We start from the raw sequence: 20,460 nt of genomic DNA on the forward strand, positions 1-20,460 counted from the left end.
GCAAGAAGTGAGAGATTTTGAAAATCAAAAGTTACAAGAGAATTTCCTGTTCACAATATATTTAATGAACGGTTCAAAAGCATCTACAAACAGCAGAATGCAAGAATGCAAAACCATTAATTTCGTTTGAGCAGAATTCTACAATTTCTTACCTATATAAGGTTGCTCAAACGTACATCTCGCATTATCTATACTTACTTTTATCGTATGGGAAAAGAGAGAGAGAGAAAAAAAAACTTCCTTAATTAAACACATCAGACGCCAAGACAATCCAATATCGCGTCAGCGTCGACCCAGTCCGTAATTAGTGGAACTAAAGAAAAAGACGAAGTAGCGGACGAAGTCATTAGGTCGAAAAATCCGTGTCACGCTTCGTGAAAACTCAATTAGATGCAGTAGATTCGCGCAAGACAGGTTTTATAGTCACTTGATTAGTCCATTGGAGTAGTCCAATTAGTCGAGTAGTCCAATTCATCATAGGGAACAGGACGACTTCTTCAAAACAATGTGTTTTAGGGAGTCTTCCTTCGATGCCATTTCACTGCCTTCTTTCAGTGTTGAACAAAACATAACGGACATTTCAATTAGTTTTTTTCTATACAATCCAGATACATGTTCTTTATTGGTCTTTTGTTCAGCTTTCGTCATGAGTAAATTGAGCCCAAAACGAAAACCTATCAAACTTGTGTTATAGGCACAAATATTTCGTAACATAGCTGTATATTTACTACAATAGCCTTACTCTGAAAACAACATTATACCTCTCCCGCCTAAATGGGCATGTTTTAGGCTAAATAGGTACCACTTCAGGATATATGATGCTCCAGTACATTGGGCTGAGTATGACCTATTCCTTCTTGAACGTTTAGGAAAATTCATCCGTTACGTTTCCCCTAATTATCCGCTAAATTTTTGTGTGTCGTCATCAAGAGTGTCATCAGAAAGTGCTGGGCGTTTCTTTTTCTTCCTTTCGTTTTCCTCTACTAGATCTGGAGTAGCTTTTCCCGCGGTGAGCGGGCTCACATCTCCATATTTTTTTCTTCTACGATCATCATCATCATGGTCATCAGTGTATTGTCATCTGATCTGGAGAACCTACCTATCCCCTTATCCCCTAAATTTGAACTCTCTTTATGCTGAAAATAGAGTACATAAATGGGATAACACGTTGTAACATAAAAGACAAGCAATGACTAAGTCCACGTACAAAAATAAGAGTGGTTATACAGTGTACACCCTTAAAAAACAAAAAAACAAAAAATAGAGTACACCCAACGCTTTTGCCAGTGCAAAATCTCTGTCACTGATCACTCTTATGCGTAGCGTAACGTTTACTCTTTCCTTCTTTTTTTCAGGAGCGGAAATCTAAAGCTGTCGTCCAGGAGAGCATCATCACTCTGTAAGGGAGCCAAAATTACTCTGCGGAGATATGGAGTAAATTTATTTACTGTGGTCCTTAAGCGGTCTAAACATATATATCCACTCTTCCTGGCGAGAACTTTCCTGCCTTTCCTATTCCTTTTTCATCCCGCAAACACAGCTAGTGTCCCAACGGCGCGAAACTCATTTGCGTAATTTGCGCTTCAGTTTAGCCGAAGTAGAAAAGATGGCGATCGCAACTTGGGGTGTCGCAGATGCCCATCGGTGCGAACGCCCATTAAGGGCACTGGGAGAAGTGGCATTACCGACGATCTGCAAATCCCCACCCTGATGGGTTAACCAGGTGCGCCGCCTTGGAGATGGAAGCGTTCATCCGAACACAGTTTGCGTCACTTTCCGCTTGGGCTGTGCCGGCATTTAGACCCACACACTGTTATTTCGAATATCGTGCGCTTCGCTGACTGGTGTTGACTGGATAACTTATCTCGATCATTGGGAACGAAAGATTAGACAACGGTGGACTTCGTGAAATCATTGTCCATCGAGCGGAGTCAAGGAAATTTCGACAGAACTTCGAGTTAGCGTCAGTAATTAGATGCCAATCATACGGGTGCACATCACTGAAGCGATAACCGAAGCGATAACTAAAGCATTCACAAAATTCCAAATACGTGCTTTCAGTGTTGTGTAGAGGTTGGAAAGCAGAGCCGCGCCACTGGAATCTATCGACGAATCGAATTAACAATAACAATTGAAAAAAGTAACACGCATTAATCACTTGCCGCCTTTCAGATTAGGAATAGGTTTTACACGCAAGGAGAGTCCGATATTTATCGATTTCACGTCATAGATATCTCCTGCGGCTGCAGAGCGTACCCGATGAATGCTTACATTCGAATGTAGACAAAAGATGGTCTGCGATAGCTTGGGTCATTCCGATTCCAAGATCTATCATAGACTGTCCTATGTCTATAGACATGGATCTATGAGGGGTGTTCAAGTCAAACCGGGACTTTTCATTTTTCGCAAAAGTAAAATGAACTTACAGGCGAGAACTTAGTTTTATTTTTCAACGTAATCTCCAGTTGCACTAATGCACTTGTCCCAGCGTTTCACGACGGCTTGGATGCCAGCAGCGTAGAAATCCCGGCGCGTAGCAGCCATGATCGGATCGCATTCTTGACCTCGTCATCGCAGCTGAAGTGGCGGCCCCCAAGGAACGCCTTCAGTGGCCCGAAGAGATGGAAATCGCTGGGGGCAAGGTCTGGACTGTAAGGGGGATGTGGCAGCAACTCCCAGCCAAGTTCCTGTAAGGTGCGTGTCGTGAGATGGGCGGTACGCGGGCGTACATTGTCCTGTAGGAGGAGGACTCCTTTAGTGATGAGGCCCGGCCGCTTTTGCTTCAGCGCCTTATGCACATCCCTGAGAACCTGGCATTAATATGCACTATTGATGGTGGTACCAGAGGGCAGAAAATCAACATGAACAACGCCAGCCTTGTCCCAGAAAACCGTGGCCATGACCTTACCCGCAGACGGGGTGCTTCGGAACTTCTTGGGAGCTGGCGAGCCCGGATGCTTCCACTGTTTTGATGGGCGTTTAGACTCAGGAGTGAAATGGTTCACCCACGTTTCATCGCACGTGACGATCCGATCAAGGAACGGCTGTCCTTCAGTGTCGAAACGGTACCTTAGCTCTTGGGAGATTTCCAGTCTTCTCTGCCGGTCAAACACGGAGAGCTGCCTCGGGACTCGACGGGCACTAACTTTCCGAAACTGGAGGTGTTCATGAATGTTCAACGTTTCCACAGAAAGGTCCGTATTTCGAGCCAGTTCGAGACATGTTATCCGTCGGTCCTTGAGGATCAGGCGCTCCACAAGTTGGATGTTCTCAGGAACTCTGACACTGGGCTCTGAGCCGCCTCGGCCGGGATCGTCCTGCACTGATGTACGGCCGTCTCGGAACCGTTTGCACCACTCAAACGCTTTGCTGCGGCTAAGTGTATCGTGGCCATACTGAGCCTGAAGTCTTCTCTGAATTTCAGATGACTTTACGCCTTTATTCACGAGAAACTTCATGACAAGAGATTCCCTTCAGATGACGCACCCCGAAAGTCGCTGGAGAGGCGTGTTAGCTTAGCTCAATTTGGTAGAGCCCTGGACTGGTAATCCAGAAGATGTGGGTTCGATCCCTACAGCTAGCTAACCTTTTCAGTGACTTTCATCTTTCATCGTTTCATCTTTCAAACTTCATGACAATTCGCTGTTCGATGTGCGCGCTCACCTCGTTGTCGGCCATCTTGTCCAGCACGTGTCTTCTGTTTTGCACGAACTTTGGAGCACCACGCGGTGAACGCGGAGGCCTGTCGCGTGTGAAAATGACGAAAAAGAAGTAGCGCGAGCCATTTCTACACTCAGGTGACAGAAAGTCCCGGTTTGACTTGAACACCCCTCGTAGCATGACTATCCTAGATATCTAGCATGACTTTTCCGCAACACGTGAAAAAAAAAAAAAAAAAAACTAGCGAAGAAACATTGCAAAGGGAGTTGGAGTCAGCCATTTGCTAAACATGTATTATGCGTGTAATTTTATGAGACAAAACGGAACATAACTGCTACCCAATGCATCTGAGCACGCCCTTTCGATAGTGTAGGTATAGCGGTCACCTGATGTTGTCTTGTGCTCCATAAAAAAATGTAGGAAGTCCTTAATTCTCGGTCCAGCTGTGACATAACCGAAAAAAAGAAATAATAATAATGAGGAAGCAAAAAAGGAAGTAAAGCACTCAGACATAGACACAGGGGTGACCACCCTATTGTCGACTTTAAAGACGCATTCACGACAATCGAACGTAACCCCGCTTCACAACGCATTTTATCCCATTCCATAGCGCCTTCGCGCTCTTACGCTCTTTCCAAACAACGATTTATGAATCCTGATGTATGAACGATTTTTCTAGAAACGGCGGCTGTTCATAAATGGAGGTTGGCTGCATACTGAAATGTCGTCTTTCCACGTTTCAGATAAATCTGTTGTTCCCGAGCTCTTTGCTCCCTGCACCCCTATTTCTATTTATCAAAGCGTTGTTGCCTCCTATATTGAATCGAGTGTAATGCACGCATAAAAATTGAATTTTTTGTTGCTCGTCAAGGGTATCTTGAAAGTATTGTTGTTTTATTTCATTGTATTTTTCTAGGAGACCTTGGCGCGAGACAGCCCTTCTTGCATCGTGCACACCTGGGAGCCGTCGTGACACACTGCGAGGCGTGTTGAAAGAAATGCCCTATGACTGATACACTACAACGGAGTGCGCTCAATGACCGCTTGGAGACGAATTTACATGATATCGTTCCGCGGTGACACCCTCAAATTCCAGCAAATGGAAATTCCTCCCTGGCTGAGATCCGCTGCTGTAAATAAATAATCGGGGGTTACGTCGCGAGACAACTGAGATCATGAGCAACTCCACGGCTGTCGGTCTGTGGAATGCTTTTGCCCACCTGACGGTTCTTTAACGTGCGATGAAATCTCACTACACGGCACCCCGTATTTAACGTCCCTCGCAGAAGACGGCGTGTCTGAGCACCTTGTACCCTGCCATCAAGTTGCTGGCGTCGTCGGCCGGGTTCGAACCCGCGATCTCGGGATCAGAAGGCGAACGCGCTACGGACTGAGCCACCGTGGCCGGCAGCCGCTTCTGTGATAAATCTTATCAAAAATTCATACAAATTCACATCCCCATCCATCCGACGCAGAACTCCAACCTGAAATCATCCGTTCTGACAATTATACTACGCTATGTGCATAATAATCGTGCAAAACTATCTTTCTTTCAGTTATATATATCCCTTTACCTGTTCAGTACAGCGTGCCGTAAAACACCGAATACAATTAAGCTTAACGCAAACTCAATGGAAACACGGCGCGTAAGTGCGAGAGTTAGAATTTTGTCTAAGCTCCCGAGGTTTCTATTCAAGCGCGAATATTTCCGGTTGAACAACCGCCAGCGATAGCGTGAGGAGGCACTATATTCACTAGTATCCCAGAGCCTCCGAACATTTATTCGTAGTCGTCTGGGGTTGTAACACAGAGAATCTCATCACGGCTAAGTGCACCTCGTACTGCCGGTATTACTGTGGCGCCTAATGGCCCCTTAGTCATGCGAAATTTTTACTGCGCACAAACGGGTGACATCTCACAATGCCTCCTTCTTTACAGTCGAAAATGTACCACGCACATGGGCACGAAAATGACATGAAGTGCTTAATGGCTTCAGTATTAAAGGAGCATTAAAGTGGTATCTAACATGGCCAAAAACTGAGCTGTCATCTTGTAAAGCATTATGTGAAAGGTATTCCCACAAAATATTTCTGTCCAAAGTTGTTTCACCACGGTGCAATTAATTTGGAAAATCGCTGCCGCGGTGACAGGCCGGAGCGCTCCAACTGCAGACCACACCCACTCTACTGTGACGTTGGTGGTAGACAGCCCCTCATTCGTTCGTGGGAAAAACCGCCTGCTACGAACATTGCGAGCTGTTTCTTGTTGACTTCTAGTCTTTATATGATTTATTTCACGTTTTCTAAAAAAAAAAAGCATATACGCAGCCTGAGAAAATAAGATTACGATCACAAGAGTAATATATCCGTGGTTTCTGTGCAATCTCAGAATTCACAGTAGCAGAAAGCAAGTGATGGCGGCGGTATTGTCGCGCCACCTGTTAGCCACTGAACCAACTGCGCGGTGAAAACGGTCGGACAGGCTGCATACTGTCTGGGAGCACGGGTTTTTCGCTGTACAAGCGCAGTTAATTTCGAGCTGCACCACTCGTTCTTCCCGTGGTGCCTGCTGTCCCAAAAAAATCGTGGTTGTGTCGTGGACAGCCTTCAAACCTTCCGTTTCGGACATCACGTAGCCGCAGAACACATGGCGTCTCCGAAGCGGTAGCAGACGCTCCGGCCTGGGAGTGACGTAGTGAAGCGAGCGAGGTCTGCCTATCCAGGGCGATGTTGCTCACCTCGATCATGTGATCCCAGGTCCAATGAGGAGCTTCCCCACCACTTGCGTCACATAGTGACGCGCGTGGTGGCGCTCATCACGTGTCTATCGTGAAGGCGAAGGAGGGTGTGTTCGATCCCTACAGCTGGCTAACCTTTTCAGTGACATTCATCTTTCAGCGAAGGAGGGTGTTTCGCGCACGGGAGGTTCGGGGAGCTATTGCAGGCGTCCCAATTTCGCTACGGTGGCACTAATTGTGGAAAAACTGTTTTCGGCCGCCTAACATTCCATACTGACCAAAAACAGAAACAAAGTCGTGGGCCTCTAGACTGCTCCTTTAATGTCATTCGCGCGGTGCCACACGGTGTAATGACACGTGTCTGAATGACAGTTTCTGCTTAATGAGATTGTCACAACTCATTCGCCGATGTAGGCACTACTCCCACACCCATTGCCCACGCGGAGTAAAAATTGTATTCTTGCATAAAACCACTTATATACTGTGCAGGACAAGACTACTTCATAATTTGAAGTATTCTTTCATGAAGGAAATGCTGGAGTTGTTTTAAATTTTCCCGGACAAAAGTAAAAAAAAGCAAGACTGTGCCAAAGTGGCGGTATCGACATCATGGCGTTTAATGTCATTACAAACTGACGTGTGGCACGACCTTCGCGGATAATGCCATTCGGAACTCTAATGGCATTAGACGACAATGTCATTTGTTCTGCCCGTGTGGCACAGCTTTGTAACATATGCGTGCATGGGCAATGTTTGAGCCTGTTTCATGTTTTTGTGCCGCTTGCATTTGCCGTACCAGGTTCTGTACGGAATCTTTTTTACTCTTATTACTATTCGATGCGATCGATGTGGGATATCTCGACGTGCTACCGGGCACGTCCTCGTCCACTGTGCTGCTCGCGGACGACAACGGTCCTGTTTGTGTTTGTCAATAAGCAAAGTTACAACAAGTCCTGTGACTTTGACGGTGCTACATAGCCCTTGGGCAAGCTCATCGTTGCAGCGTCGGACCAATGAAGTTTTCATCGAAGTACTTCTTGAGAAGGACTGTGGGAGTCGTGGAAGAAGACCGCTGGCAGTCGAGAAAACCTTCAGCGTCTCGAAAAAGTGCCGCTGGCAGTCGGGAAAAGTAATCTACATCATTGTGTTCGTCTCGAAATGCCCTTTCTTCTCATAGAAAGTACATCGTATTGTGACTTGGGGCAATGCATCCAACAGTCTTTTTGTGAGGGGTGTCTACCGAAAATGCGTGAATTCGACAGCTCGCATCCCATATATTCCACTCGTGACATCGTTCATATTACTCACAAACGTTCTTCATGATGACTCAAAACAGCACATAAAAAAAAATGCTTCAGAGATGGTCGAAGTTACGTTGCGAACGACGTTGCGTTACGAACGCAACTTTGACCATCTCTGAAGCAATTGTTTGTGTTTTTTTTATGTGCTGTGTTGAGTCGTCATGAAGAACGTTTGTGAGTGATATGAACGATGTCACGAGTGGGAATATATGGGATGCGCGCTGTAGAATTTAGGCATTTTCGGTAGACACCCCTCACAAAAAGACTGTTGGTTGCATTTCCCCAAGTCACAATACGATGTACTTGCTATGAGAAGAAAGGGCATTTCGAGACGAACACAATGATGTAGACTACTTTTTGGTGTCGCAATTGGGAGACGACTAATGAGGTTTTCAAAACGTACCATATTTTACAAATGAGGCAACTTTGTGATTTTTTATCGCTTTAAAGGCAAACCATAGAATCTTCAGAACTTATTAGGATGCAATGCTTCTCACCACGACCTGCTTCTGGCTTCGTGCTTCTGGCACGACCACAATCCTGTTTACGAGTTTAGTAGAAAGCGAGAAGCCATATCACACCCTCTCTCGCGGCTGCTCCTTATCTTGCGGCCCCCCCCCCCCCCCGCCACGCGGATGAACACGAATTTGAGCGCAGGATAGTTGAGCGCAACAGCACATTCCTACACTGCTCCGCGCAAGAAATTTGTAAACCGAAACCAGTTAATTACTCGAAAAAAATCACTAAAAGGCTTAGGTATGTTTTTACTATCTTGGCACTGCCTCAGACGACTATTGCTACGGCACAGGTACAAAAGCCCGGCGAAGTAAAACAAAAAAGTCAGGATGTTTAATTAACGAGCGCATGCAAATGAGAAACTGAGCGGCCAGTTTGTGGCCGGCGCATCAAGGATGCTAAAAAAAAGTTTTCCGATAGGTGGCGTCGTTTTCGAATTATTCAGCCGGGGGATTTTCGTGAAACACCCTGCATAAAGCACAGAAGGTTAATCTAGGAGATAAAGACATCCTCTGGCTTCCTACCTTCGTTTTAATAACGTGTCACCGTCCTTCCTTCTTTGTTGTTGTTCTTTCTTTCGTTCTTTTTTCTTGTCGTTCTTTTCGCATCTCGCACAAAAACGACAAAAAGAAAAAAAGAGCGAATGCCTTTAATAAACGTGGGGGTCTAAAAGAGATGTGGGGAAAGTCGATAACGCCAACCTTTCCATCATCGCCTTTCCACAACCTGCGATTAAAGAAAAAGTTGGGGAGAACAAGAGGCCTATATAGAAAACCAATTTTCGTACTCGCTTCACCGGCACCAAATACAGGCCAATGCTTGTCCACAACTTTCTTTGTCTGTCTGAACGTCAACTCTGAAGAGAAACTCATCGTCCTCCAGAAACTTGAGAGTTTCCATTTTACGATTGTCTGTGCGTTAGGATATGTATGTATGTATTTTTCTTCTTTGATGCTCAACGTTGCAAAATAGTTTTGTGCGCAGAGAGAGAGGGCGTGTTCTTTCTTTTTTTTTGTTTTAACGTACCTAAAAAAAGCTATGAGAGCAGCATGGATGCTATTTTTTTTGCGGTTGAGTTATGCTACTAGGCGGACATCCTCTCCAAAAGAGGATGTAACTGCTAGAGCAATAATTACGTCAGATTAATTAACTATAATTCCGGGCTTTCATGCAAAAGCGCGATAGCAGAATGTGAGGCAACCCTGGTAGGTAACATTTCCTTGAATATGAGGAGACGGAAAACAATTAATTATCTGGACCGCAAAGCGGTTGATCTGGTCAGCAGATCAGCACCTACTCCGGTCATCTCTGACGCTCAAGTACACGTGGACCTCTGACGTGGAATGAGCGCTGTCCAGCTTGCGCTCCTGATCCATTCAACGTACGTGCTCGTCTCAGGATTTTTAACTGATGACTTTCAACGAGAATTGTCTCCCAATCTGCTATGTCACTTTTACCCGAAATCTCCTAATTAAAGAGTTAATTAATGAATTTTATGTAATTAGTCATCCGGAAGTTACGTACTCTCTTCGAGAGGACGTCCACCTGGACGTACAATCAACTTGAAAACTGCATCCATGCCGCTCTCATAGCTTTTAAAAAATTACGTTGCGGATAAAAAAACAACACTCAGCATATCTTGTAAAATGTTACCAAAGCGCGTTTCCCTTTCTGGTTTGTATGTGAAGTTTTCATTGCTGGACGCTATGCCAACAAATAAGAGGAACTCGCAATGTAAAATGCAACGCACTCATAGTCTCTATCGTAAAGCTGACCAGAAACCTTGTATGTTGTTCATACAGAAGAGTATTGCGTACAGAAGCGATAGTGCATTGTATAGATTTCCAAGAATCGTGATGGCAACACTGAAAACTAGAATTGCCGCACTAGTTACTGCGCGGAGCATTTTCGGTGCATATCTTAGGACCCTGCTCTTCCTAACTTGGCTTAAATTTTAGGACATCTACTTCGGACATCTACATCATCTTCCACGGACATGACGGTACAGTTCCCGACGCAGTCAGTATAGGACGCAAGAGCCCCCAGGCACCGAGACTATCAAGCAGCGCTTGAAGAACATACAAGGGTATTTGAAGGTTGACAGAGACTTGCATTTCTTTAAATACAATGGAAAATTCGGAAAGCACCGAACTAAGTCAGTTTTTCAAAGTATTCAGCGTGCGCATGTAGACACCACTGCCATCGTTGTGGCAACTCTTTGATGCCTTTGGCATAGTCGAAGAACGTAGAGAGTTGAGTCAAGATCCACTTGGCAAGGGCAACAACAAAACAGTGAAACACTGACTGCTGTCGTAGCCACTACAGGACATATTTCTGGAGGGTTTCACCTGTGGGGAACGTCTTTCGTCCAAGGTGCTCTTTAAGGGGCCAAAGAAATAGTAGCCACTTTGGGTTCATTCTGGCCTGTAGGGGGATGAGGCAAAACCTCACAGCGCATTTCGTCAAACTCGCCGTGTAAGGCCGTGCATTGTCATGAAGAGGAATGACCCTTCCGTACAATATATATCCCAAGCATTTTCTTGCGAATTGCGTTTCGCACATCGGATATCGGATATCTCATGGACAGCAAGAGATGTTGTCCATTCTATGTTGTCTTGTTGTCTATTATATTTCACTGTACTGGGTCATTTCAATGTCCAGAAGTATCAAAACATTAAGGAGGCGTGTTTGTGTTTCACGTCCTCTCCACTTGTGTGTTTCACTTTGCTGTAAACTTCGTATCAGCTTCTCTCTCCAAAGATGATCATGAAAAATGAACGCATTGATGGTACTCTGAACACTGGATTTTTCCTGCTTCGCTATAGCTGGATTAGGTCCGTGCAGCTATGCTGTTGCATTTCCTATTTTCATTTCCTTCATTCTAAAGTTTTTTTTTAAACTTTAACACGAGAAAGAGATAGAAGAAAACGCTGTATTACTGCACCAGAAATTACCTTCGTAGCGCCAGCCCCAAGTGACGCATAAAACACTCCTTTATAGTCTTTTACTTCCAACTTTTATGAAATGACCTACTTTTTATGAAGCACTGATGTACTTTCGCGAAATGGTCTATTTTTCCTGCTCCCCCCCAGCAACGCGTCCGTCGGACTGACGCCGAAGGCTGTCTTCTTAGAGCACGTTCATGCCAAATACGGCGGTCTCCTTCTTCAGCCTTTATTGTAGCATCTGAACGCGCGCTGAATGTTTCTCTATCGGGCTCTTTTCATGATCAACAGGCCTTTTAACTCCGTCTGGAAGCTCGTAGGATGCTGTATGTATTTGTGTTTTCGCGCCGCTTAGCAAACATGCACACTATTTATTCGACATACACAGTATAGTATAGATTTTTTCTTTTCCTGCTTATGAGAGGATTCTAATTTATTTGTCCCATATGTTAAAGGGGCACTAAAATGCAAAAACAATTTGCTCTCAAATGAAAGTCCGTGTATCAATTAGTATATTACAAGCAAATTGGTTCACACAGCGCTACCGTTGTAGACCGGCGGTGATGGTATGCCACGGAGAGGCGATGACGGAGGCCTATCTCCATGGCCGCGCCGGAGAAACTGAGAAGCGAGTGCTCCAGGCACGTGTCCATCCTCGTTGTTGTCCACCGGCCGCTACACCGTTTAGAAGAAAAACGATGGTGGTGGTGTGGGCACGTAAGTGGGCAACGTCACGACTGACGCCCTGGGGAAATGTGCGTCCTGGGCCGACTTCTAGGGGAACTGTGGCGACATATGTCTGAAAGCGACTGAGGAAAACCCAGGAAAAACCCCAGACGAAAAACGAAATGAAAACAGAGCTGTCTTTGGCGGCAACGAATAAGATCCCCAGGAGGCAAAGATTGGCAGCATCCAATGAGACAGCAGCAGAAGCGTGCGCATACCTATAGTAGCCGTGTGGATTTGGAATGGGTCCGATCGATCGTAGTGTTCCGTGTATGAGCGACATAATGCGTATTGCGCATTTTTCAATACCAATTCCATACCGATTCACTAAATTGTATCCCGCAACAGCTCTCGCGAATGTTCTACTGACAACATTTATCTTCACGTACTTGAGTCAGCGACGCCAGTCCGCTTCGCGACGCCGTTTCACCGGGACTATGTTTTTCGCCGGGACTGCTCCATGGCGTGGCACGCGCGTGCACGCGCAGCATCAACTAAGGACACCGATGCACGAGCTGAAACAACGTTCACTCCGAACGTTCGTTCCGAAGCAAGAAAAAGTCCGGTATAATTTCGATTGTAGCTCCGTAACGGAATCAAAGTTTTGAATTATATTAACAAGTACGAAATTAACATAGCGTGTAACGTAGTTTGAAGTGAACTTGTTTTTGCATTTTAGTGCCCATTTAAGCCTCGAAACGACACCCACCGGTCTTTTTTACAACCGATAGCGCTTAACTATCTTAAACGTATCTTAAATACATTTTGAAGTATTTGGTAGTTTATTTTAAATGCTTTTGGTTTCAAGTATTTTGAGCTGTATTTTAATTACAATCGGTTCTCAGTATTTGGTGTCTTAAATACATTTGTGCGGTACTTTGTACATGTAGGGGGATGGTGATGGGAGGAGTACTTTTAGAGATCCGTCTCCAGTATACCGGTGGAGCGCAAGAACTCCGCAAAATCACGAAGGTCTTGCATCTGGTGTGCAGCGTTCGACCACGGTCCAAGAATTTTCGCGAGGTTGACCGGCCATTGGTTAATACGTTGCATAGCAATTTTCATGAGTGCACGCTCTTGGTGATATTGCCTACAAGCTAGGATAACGTAGCACAGGTCTCCGTGCAGTCCACAGGTGGGGCAGAAGGAAGACGAGGTGGAGCCAAGACAGTGTTTAAAGGGCGATGTAAAGGCAACGTTCAGCCACATGCTGTGGAAGAGTGCAGTAAAAAGGGGCGGTAGCCGCTGAAGAATAAATAAATAAAGCGTGGTGTCTACAACAGAGAGAAGAGAGTGCGTTACGTCGGGTTGCCATTGGGTCTGTATCTTGGGGCCGGTGAGGGTCAAAAGGAAATATCTACGGTCACCGGGAGACATCCTTATGAAGGAAAGAGCTGTGTGCTGATGGGCGCTCAAGGCGGCTCTGTCTGCTTCTTCATTACCGCGGATGCCAACACGTCCGGGGCTCCACACTCTTAAGCCCGTACCTTTTATTGTAACTTTTAGAAACATGTAACTTCTATATAGACGTAGATTTCGAGATTTCTTATAGGTTACACCACTGTAACGTATATTTAGAGGTTAAAAGCGACCAAAGTCATGTCTTTACAACACGAATAGAAGTTACATCTCGGAAAAAACAAAAACAGATTGTTGTAACTTATAAATGTACCCTCTACTCCGACACTGTAACTTCTAAGCGAAATCTCCAACGATAATTTCTTTATTAGTTTCTTATCGTTTGTTTTCCTTCTGTTGCGAATCTACGCTGTTATTTTTTATCTGTTTCAGCGTCATCTAAACGTCGACTACATGTTATCAATGCTGTATGAACACAGATTATAAGTTCGCAGTCTGGAATACTGTTCGTATGTTTCTTTCTAAAGGGTATTCTTTTTCGTTGCGTAGCCGGGCCTGGTCTAGGTCTATCCACACTGAGAGCGGTTTCCTTGAAACGCTTAACGCTCGTCGTTCGTCCGTTAACAAGTGTAATCTGTTTTAATCAGTGGTACTCCTCGCGTTTATCATAGTATCGTCAGGAACCACGGAAAAGCTAGATGTCGCTAGCAAACAAGCATATTTTCGGTGTTCTCAGGGGAAAGTGTAGTGAGTGCGAAGATTGCAAAGAATATATAACCGAAACCGAACGTCATCCACCGCAGCCCTAATTCACACACTTCATACACTGGGTAAGTGTACATTTTGTGCTAGGTACGTGCGTTATTTTGATAGCAATAGCTCTTAGCGCATGTTTGTTGTGATTATGGCAAGCGTTTTGCGGTCCTGCATATGAACGCCACTTACGCTTGCTACTTTCCTGCTCTTACTTGGTCTCCAAGTCAATACACTGGCGTGCATTTTGCGAGCTGCGGATATATGCATCGAGATATATAATTCGCAGCTTCCTACTTGTTGTATTCTTACGATATTCTAAGACTCAATCGCGGAGTGAACGCCTTCCCGCATTTATGCTGCTCTCTCAGTGTACCTTGTGCTTTGTACGGATTTGAATGGTTCTGTAAATGTTACTCTCATTGCCCAAACTTTTGTACCCAGGATCCCACATGCAGGTTCACATACCGTCACCAGCGCAATGCAATACCTCACAAACTCGTCCCAGAGCGCCTCCAACGCTGATAACGCAGTTATGCGGTGTCTCCTGCGTTACTGTGCACTCATATTCCTCAAGGTTGTGTGCGTTTTATGTAATACTGTATTCCCTTTGTGCTCGCCTCTGTAACACGAATGTGGAATAAAATTTTTTTCTGCTGCAATTCTCCATTTCGTTGGGTCTGTTCAGCTTAACAAACATAGGTCAGTTGTTTTGAGTCGCTGGCTTCCTCGCACTTTTATTTATTGCTTCTCAATTAGAAGATAGTTCTTTTTTCCACATACCTTTGGTAAAGCGACCATGGTTTCTCCTCACATCAGAATCGCACTTGTGCACAATGTGTCACCTCTAGATAGACTTCTGTTTTTGTAATATACATATATGCAAGATCTCCTTTTCTGCTGGTGCATTTTGGTATCTTGGTGTGGTCTGTAAATGTCTGTCCATATCCCACGCACAGGGTGTTTGTTTTTATTAGCATATAGCAGCGCTCATTTGACAGGTGGGTTATGTTAATTTTCGCAAATTAACCCATCCGTAGTTACAAACATTTCCGACATTTCCTGACGCATGTGTTTGTAACTACAGATCGATTAATTAGCAAAAATTCACATAACCCACCTGCCAAATGAGCGATACTCTGTTGCGAATAAAAATGAACATCCTGTATAAAAAGCCGCACGTTGGCGTAACCTTTATGGGCAGGTGCTGGATTGAAGGCCGTAACCTCTAATTAGTGGGTTTCCTTGTAACTTTTATAAAAGGTACTGCTCAGAGGGTAGTTGGTAACTTCTGAAATAGAGGGTAAAATATTGCGATTTTTTACCCTTTACTAAAGGGTACCGAGTTAAGAGTGCACTGCTATGCGACAGTGTTCCCTGCAACGGCCGCCTTCTTATAAACTTGCGGAATGTCAAAATACTAAAATGTTAACTAAAGTATAGAGTACTTCGAGTACGGTATTCAGGATACGTACAGCCCACGAGACGTCAAGACACTAGGAAGGATTCAATGAATATACCGCGAACGAAAGAGAAGAACAAGATCTCTCACTTCAAGATGCAGCAGCAAGGATTCTCCAAACTTCAAGTACAGCGCTAGATTTCAGAGGCGACCTTGTGTAGCGTCACCACCTTTCATATGCTCGCTTCACGTCTGTGTATTAAATAGCAAGCACATCGTAGGGAGGCAGTGCTAGGGCAATTGCTCCCCACCGTATAGCATTCGCATTAATGCATCTCAAAGTAGTCAGAGCCAATGCTCAAAACCACAGCGCTGGAAAGAGGCAAGGGGTACAAGCTCTATAGAGTACACACTTCAGGAATGAAGTAGCAGCCGTTTTATCGCGGCGAACAGCGGGCCGTATTTTTTCCGGCAGGGCTTTCAAAATAAGCCCGAGAAATGTTTTATGAAGGAAGGTTTGCGGGGACGCATAAATCATGATTAACCTGGGCCCGTTTTCCCTCCGATCGTATACGAGATCAATATTTATCATTAGGTCTATTGCGTAAATCGTTCGCTGCTGGAATACTAATGGGCATAAAGTATGCATGAACGACAGTTTTGGTTTGCTTGTGTAGAGCGCATGTACAAGCTTATCTAAAATGGGCTTTTCACGCAGTTTGGAAACGAAACATTCTTGACAGGACTAGGTATACTAGGAAGTCTTAGTGAATTGTTTTCAGCCAAACGGCTCGCGAACGTACAAAAGCGGACGGTTTGCTGCTGCCCAAACAGAGGGTTCCGCTCTGAATCACTCTCGCTTCTCATTGGCCCCCGCGGTAGCGTTCGCTAATCGTTTGACTGAAAACGATTCACTAAAACTAGCTAACTCGTACTGAAATTGGACTTTGTGTTATTGATATCCCAGCACATTTGCTAATTGATTGGTAATTCATCGCCTTACGTCGCAAGTCAACTATGATAGTGAGAGATGCCACAGTGATTTATTTTTGCCCATGTAAACGATATTACACTTGACTGATTGGTTGATATTATACTTGTATTATACTTCCTACATACGAAATGCAATATTTAAATAACTGAGTAATTTATTAGAAGACAAATAAAATTAAAAACTAAAATTACTGTTACGTTTCAACGCGGACGTCTCTTTTTCAACACTAAGAACGCGCAAATGAGGAACGCTATACCTACGGAACTACACATTAAAGCTTAACACTCCTTTCGAGAGAATAATATTAGCGTAATAATAAATGCAAAATGAAGTCAAACAGCGACAGGAATCGAACGACGCACCTTTCAAGGGCGCTAACTACTACGCTACGCTGGCAACGGCTTACCGACGACTTCCCAAGGGCCCTCACAACTGGACATGCACTCACTCTCTTCGCGTTCCCTCCTACTATGTTCTCATGCACACACGCATATAGGCTATACATACGACACAGGAAGACACACCTTGAGGCTTGTGTTGTGCTCGTCTGTTCGTGCTACAGCCTCAGAACGGTTACTTTCCATCGTGCGAAGCCTTGTCACATATGTGCTTCGAGAGCAGCGCAGCTTTATGTGACGGACATAAACGATAGTGAGAGAGGCTTACATGCGATAGGTTTTCAGATGGAACAGGGATCGTAAAGCGTAACGCGCTTGCCCAATTGAGCCCAACCAAGGAGAATAAATAAAGGCACCCAGCTGAAGACGGCACTTGTAAAGGTACGAAGGAGGTCGATCACCACAATACAAGTAAGCCCAGTAAATGAGGACGGTCACCCTATAAGTGAATGCATCTGGATATTGATTAAGGTTAGTCATCACTCATCAGATGTCGGCACTTGTGACTCCATGTCAGCTCCTAGTTTGCTCATTCATGCTCGCTCACTCGCAGCTCAGCTCTCCGGCCGCTCACCCATGCGCTCCCCGTCCAATTCTCCGTTTGCTCACTCACGCTCAGATCATTCGCCACACTGAGCGTGAGCTGGCACGAGCGAGCGTGTTCATGAGTGAGTTTTGCTTAGGTATGTTGGTCATACGCGTCAGTGCACTACAAAGTCACACGATAGCAGAACTCAGACATCTGCTTTGACACTTCACGCATCTGATTGTAGAAAAAGGAACAAAGGAAAGAACGTTATTTTCCAGACTAGCCTTTTTATTATTATTATATTGCCCGGCGATGGTTAGACACTGATGTGTGTTCGCTAATCGGAGCGACGAGCCACGCTAGAACATGGAAGTTACATCAGGGCCAGAGTGGCCAGTGGGGCGCGCGTGCCCACACTGCCAATCAGCCGGAGGAAGGGGGACCACAATCGATCGGTGCATGCCAGTCCGCAGCGACGGCACGTGCCCACAAGGCATGGGGCCGGCTGTGAGTTCGAAAACTGGTCACAGCGCAGGAAAGAAGCGAGCGTATGTAGTGTGTTTAAATTGGCACGCATCTGTGGGTATATTGGCACTCCGGGCCAGCGTTGCTTAGAATGCAGGCTGCTGTTGAACCTATATATAGAGCGCTGAAATTGGGGCTTGGTGCCACTGATAGGTGCTCGAAAACTGAGAAGTGAACAAGGAAAGGCTCTCATCCACAACTATTTTCGGTCTACTATAATGGAAGCGTGGCTGTTCGCGCGCCTTCTGTTTCAAGAAGCAGTAGCGCCCTTGTGGAAGGGTCAGGGTTTTCAGGGCAACTCACACAAATCTGTTTTGTTTCTTTATTTATTCGAGCAAGCGCTTCCTCCAAGCAATCGGGGTGGTCGACGAGTTCTGACTGACACTGTCTTTCTGTGTCTGTGTTGTATTCACTGTTTTGCGCTTCATTGTTTTCAGTTGCGATGTTCTCTTCTTCTCTTATATTGTACCTAACCGATAAGTGCAACACAGTTTTTTTTACCAACCACCAACCCAACCAAACCCAGTTTTTGCTCTTTGTGCAATGGAGTTGCCGGCATCAATGCTGATGGAAGCCCACTTCTCCACATTAGTTTCGTTTGAACTCACTAAGACACTTATTGGGAAGAGAATGATGATAGCAATGACCCATTAGATCTCAAATGTGGAGTGGCTCCGGTATAATTCTTCCTTGTATATTAAATGCGGGAAATAGCGAGTTTAAGCAGATTTGATTACGTTCACGGTGACATTTTCGGGAACATGATGTGCGAATCATGCTGTTAACTTGAAGTGCGTGGCATCACATCCATCTCGAATTTAACAGAGTATCTAGTACATGACGAAGACGAAAACCGAGAGACACGGCAACAAGGGAAGACGACAAACAATTTCTTACACACAGGAACGTTTAATAATAATGGTGTAGTGATGTTACACGTAGCGTTTGTCTGCCTAATGTGGTGACATGATGCATGTGCCACAGGGTAGGACTGCGGATAATTTGGACCACCTGGGGTTCTTTTGACGAATGCCGGAAACCTCTGACACACGGTGCTGGAAGCAATGGCTACCCCCCCCCCCCTTTGCACCGTATTCGGCCGGGATTGACCCCGCGAACTTGAGCTCTGCAAGGAGGGAGAGGAGCAAGAGAGGGCTTGCTTCGTAGCATCGTTACGTTCTTTCAATCTGCCGAAACTCGCTAATGTTCCCCAACCCTCCTGAATGCACAGGTGAACAGGGTATTCAACGTTCCCGGCCTCTCTTTGTAGCATCGTGTCGTTATATATCATTGATTTCTTTCGTAATGTCCTCCTTAATATCATGCGACGTCCACTTTGTGTGTGGCGTAGGTCTCTTTTATCACAGAAAGATACTCAAATTAAAAAATACATTCACTCAAATTCTTCAGTCGGTGGCCACAATTGCTTAGGAGTTCCCCGTTTGTCGACGAGTCTTTGGGCAACCGTCGTTATATTCATTATAACGTATGGCCATTGCGTGACACGTGAACGAAACTGCTTGTGCTCCCCGGTTGACAGCAAAAGGAAGTGGAAGGAAATATTCTTGTACAAATGAGTAATTTTTTATAGGGTTACAGATTATTGCCTGACCACTGCTCAGAATTTCATCAACTGCTTCGTACCATGCGGCTCCTGCCCTTCGCTAGAAGGTATTACGACGGCACAGCCCCGAAAGCATTACAACCGTACTCAGAGAAATGTCAATGTCTAAATCAGGATCTAAGCTATCTTCCACACGAGATGCCATTGCGCGACTACCGTTCACAGATAGCGGCGCTTCATAGGTTTTCTCTTTTTTTAAATGACATTACTCTTTTACACACGGCAAAGAAAAAAAAAAAGCACTGCTGGAACTTCCCCAAACAGACCTTCGAATTCTCACCATAACTTCTGCGTTCACATGCCTTTCCTCCGCTTAATCTTACTACAGTGAAAGACCAAGAGTGCAGTCGTCCCTGCACTGACCACTTGTGAACGCCTTTGACGTCACCGCGCAACTGTTATGAAGATTCACTTGTGAAAAAAAGAAAAACGCACCTTGGAAAGTTGCCAAGAGAGCTGCAATCCAGAGTACAGCATGAGGGAAATCCATTGTGAGCAAACGATGACACCCATGAACGCAACACACTGTCTTCCGTTGTCACTGAAACACGAGCGCACAGAACGAGACCCAAGACCCAACTCTGTTTTTCCCACCGACCAACAAAAGCCAGTTCTCCTTTCTCCCTCCACACTTTCCTCCGTGGTTTCCGGCATCGAAAAAAAGCATCACGCTGTGTCCGCAGTGCCGCCAAGTTCGAAACATTCCCCACTCAAATGCCACTTCCTGCTTGCTGAACTTTCGTTGTAACTGAGCGTATAAATTTTTTTTTTTTTTTCGCCAGCTTACCGTGCGGCGAGTTGCTGAAAACGTTGTCTATTCGTGTCAAATTCGCTCTATCGTTTACAAAACGCGTTTGGGAAGGCATCCACTTATCATATCAGTTAATATCGTTAAAGGCTGTGTCGAACCATCAGGCGCCGTGTTATCACCAGGCTAGATAAACGTTGCAGTTGCTTGCAGGGGTCATGCGGGTTGACAAAACAGCATCTC

General features: G+C 45.2%; 1 protein-coding gene and 1 non-coding gene across 2 annotated transcripts in view; one reads left to right on the plus strand and one right to left on the minus strand.

Moving 5' to 3' along the window:
• The window catches only part of LOC135385896 (uncharacterized), a 341,034-nt gene extending 320,844 nt beyond the window's left edge, over positions 1-20,190 (minus strand). The window contains exon 1 of the mRNA XM_064615501.1: positions 19,905-20,190. Coding sequence (XP_064471571.1) covers positions 19,905-19,959 — 55 coding nt within the window. The 5' untranslated portion in view covers positions 19,960-20,190. The remainder of the gene's footprint in view (positions 1-19,904) is intronic.
• Trnat-ggu (transfer RNA threonine (anticodon GGU)) lies at positions 3,510-3,583 on the plus strand. The gene has a single exon. It is a non-coding gene; the product is annotated as a tRNA-Thr (tRNA).
• Positions 20,191-20,460: the final 270 nt, after the last annotated feature.

The sequence above is a fragment of the Ornithodoros turicata genome, chromosome 2, assembly GCF_037126465.1.
Source record: "Ornithodoros turicata isolate Travis chromosome 2, ASM3712646v1, whole genome shotgun sequence".
In the NCBI taxonomy this organism is placed as follows: domain Eukaryota; kingdom Metazoa; phylum Arthropoda; class Arachnida; order Ixodida; family Argasidae; genus Ornithodoros; species Ornithodoros turicata.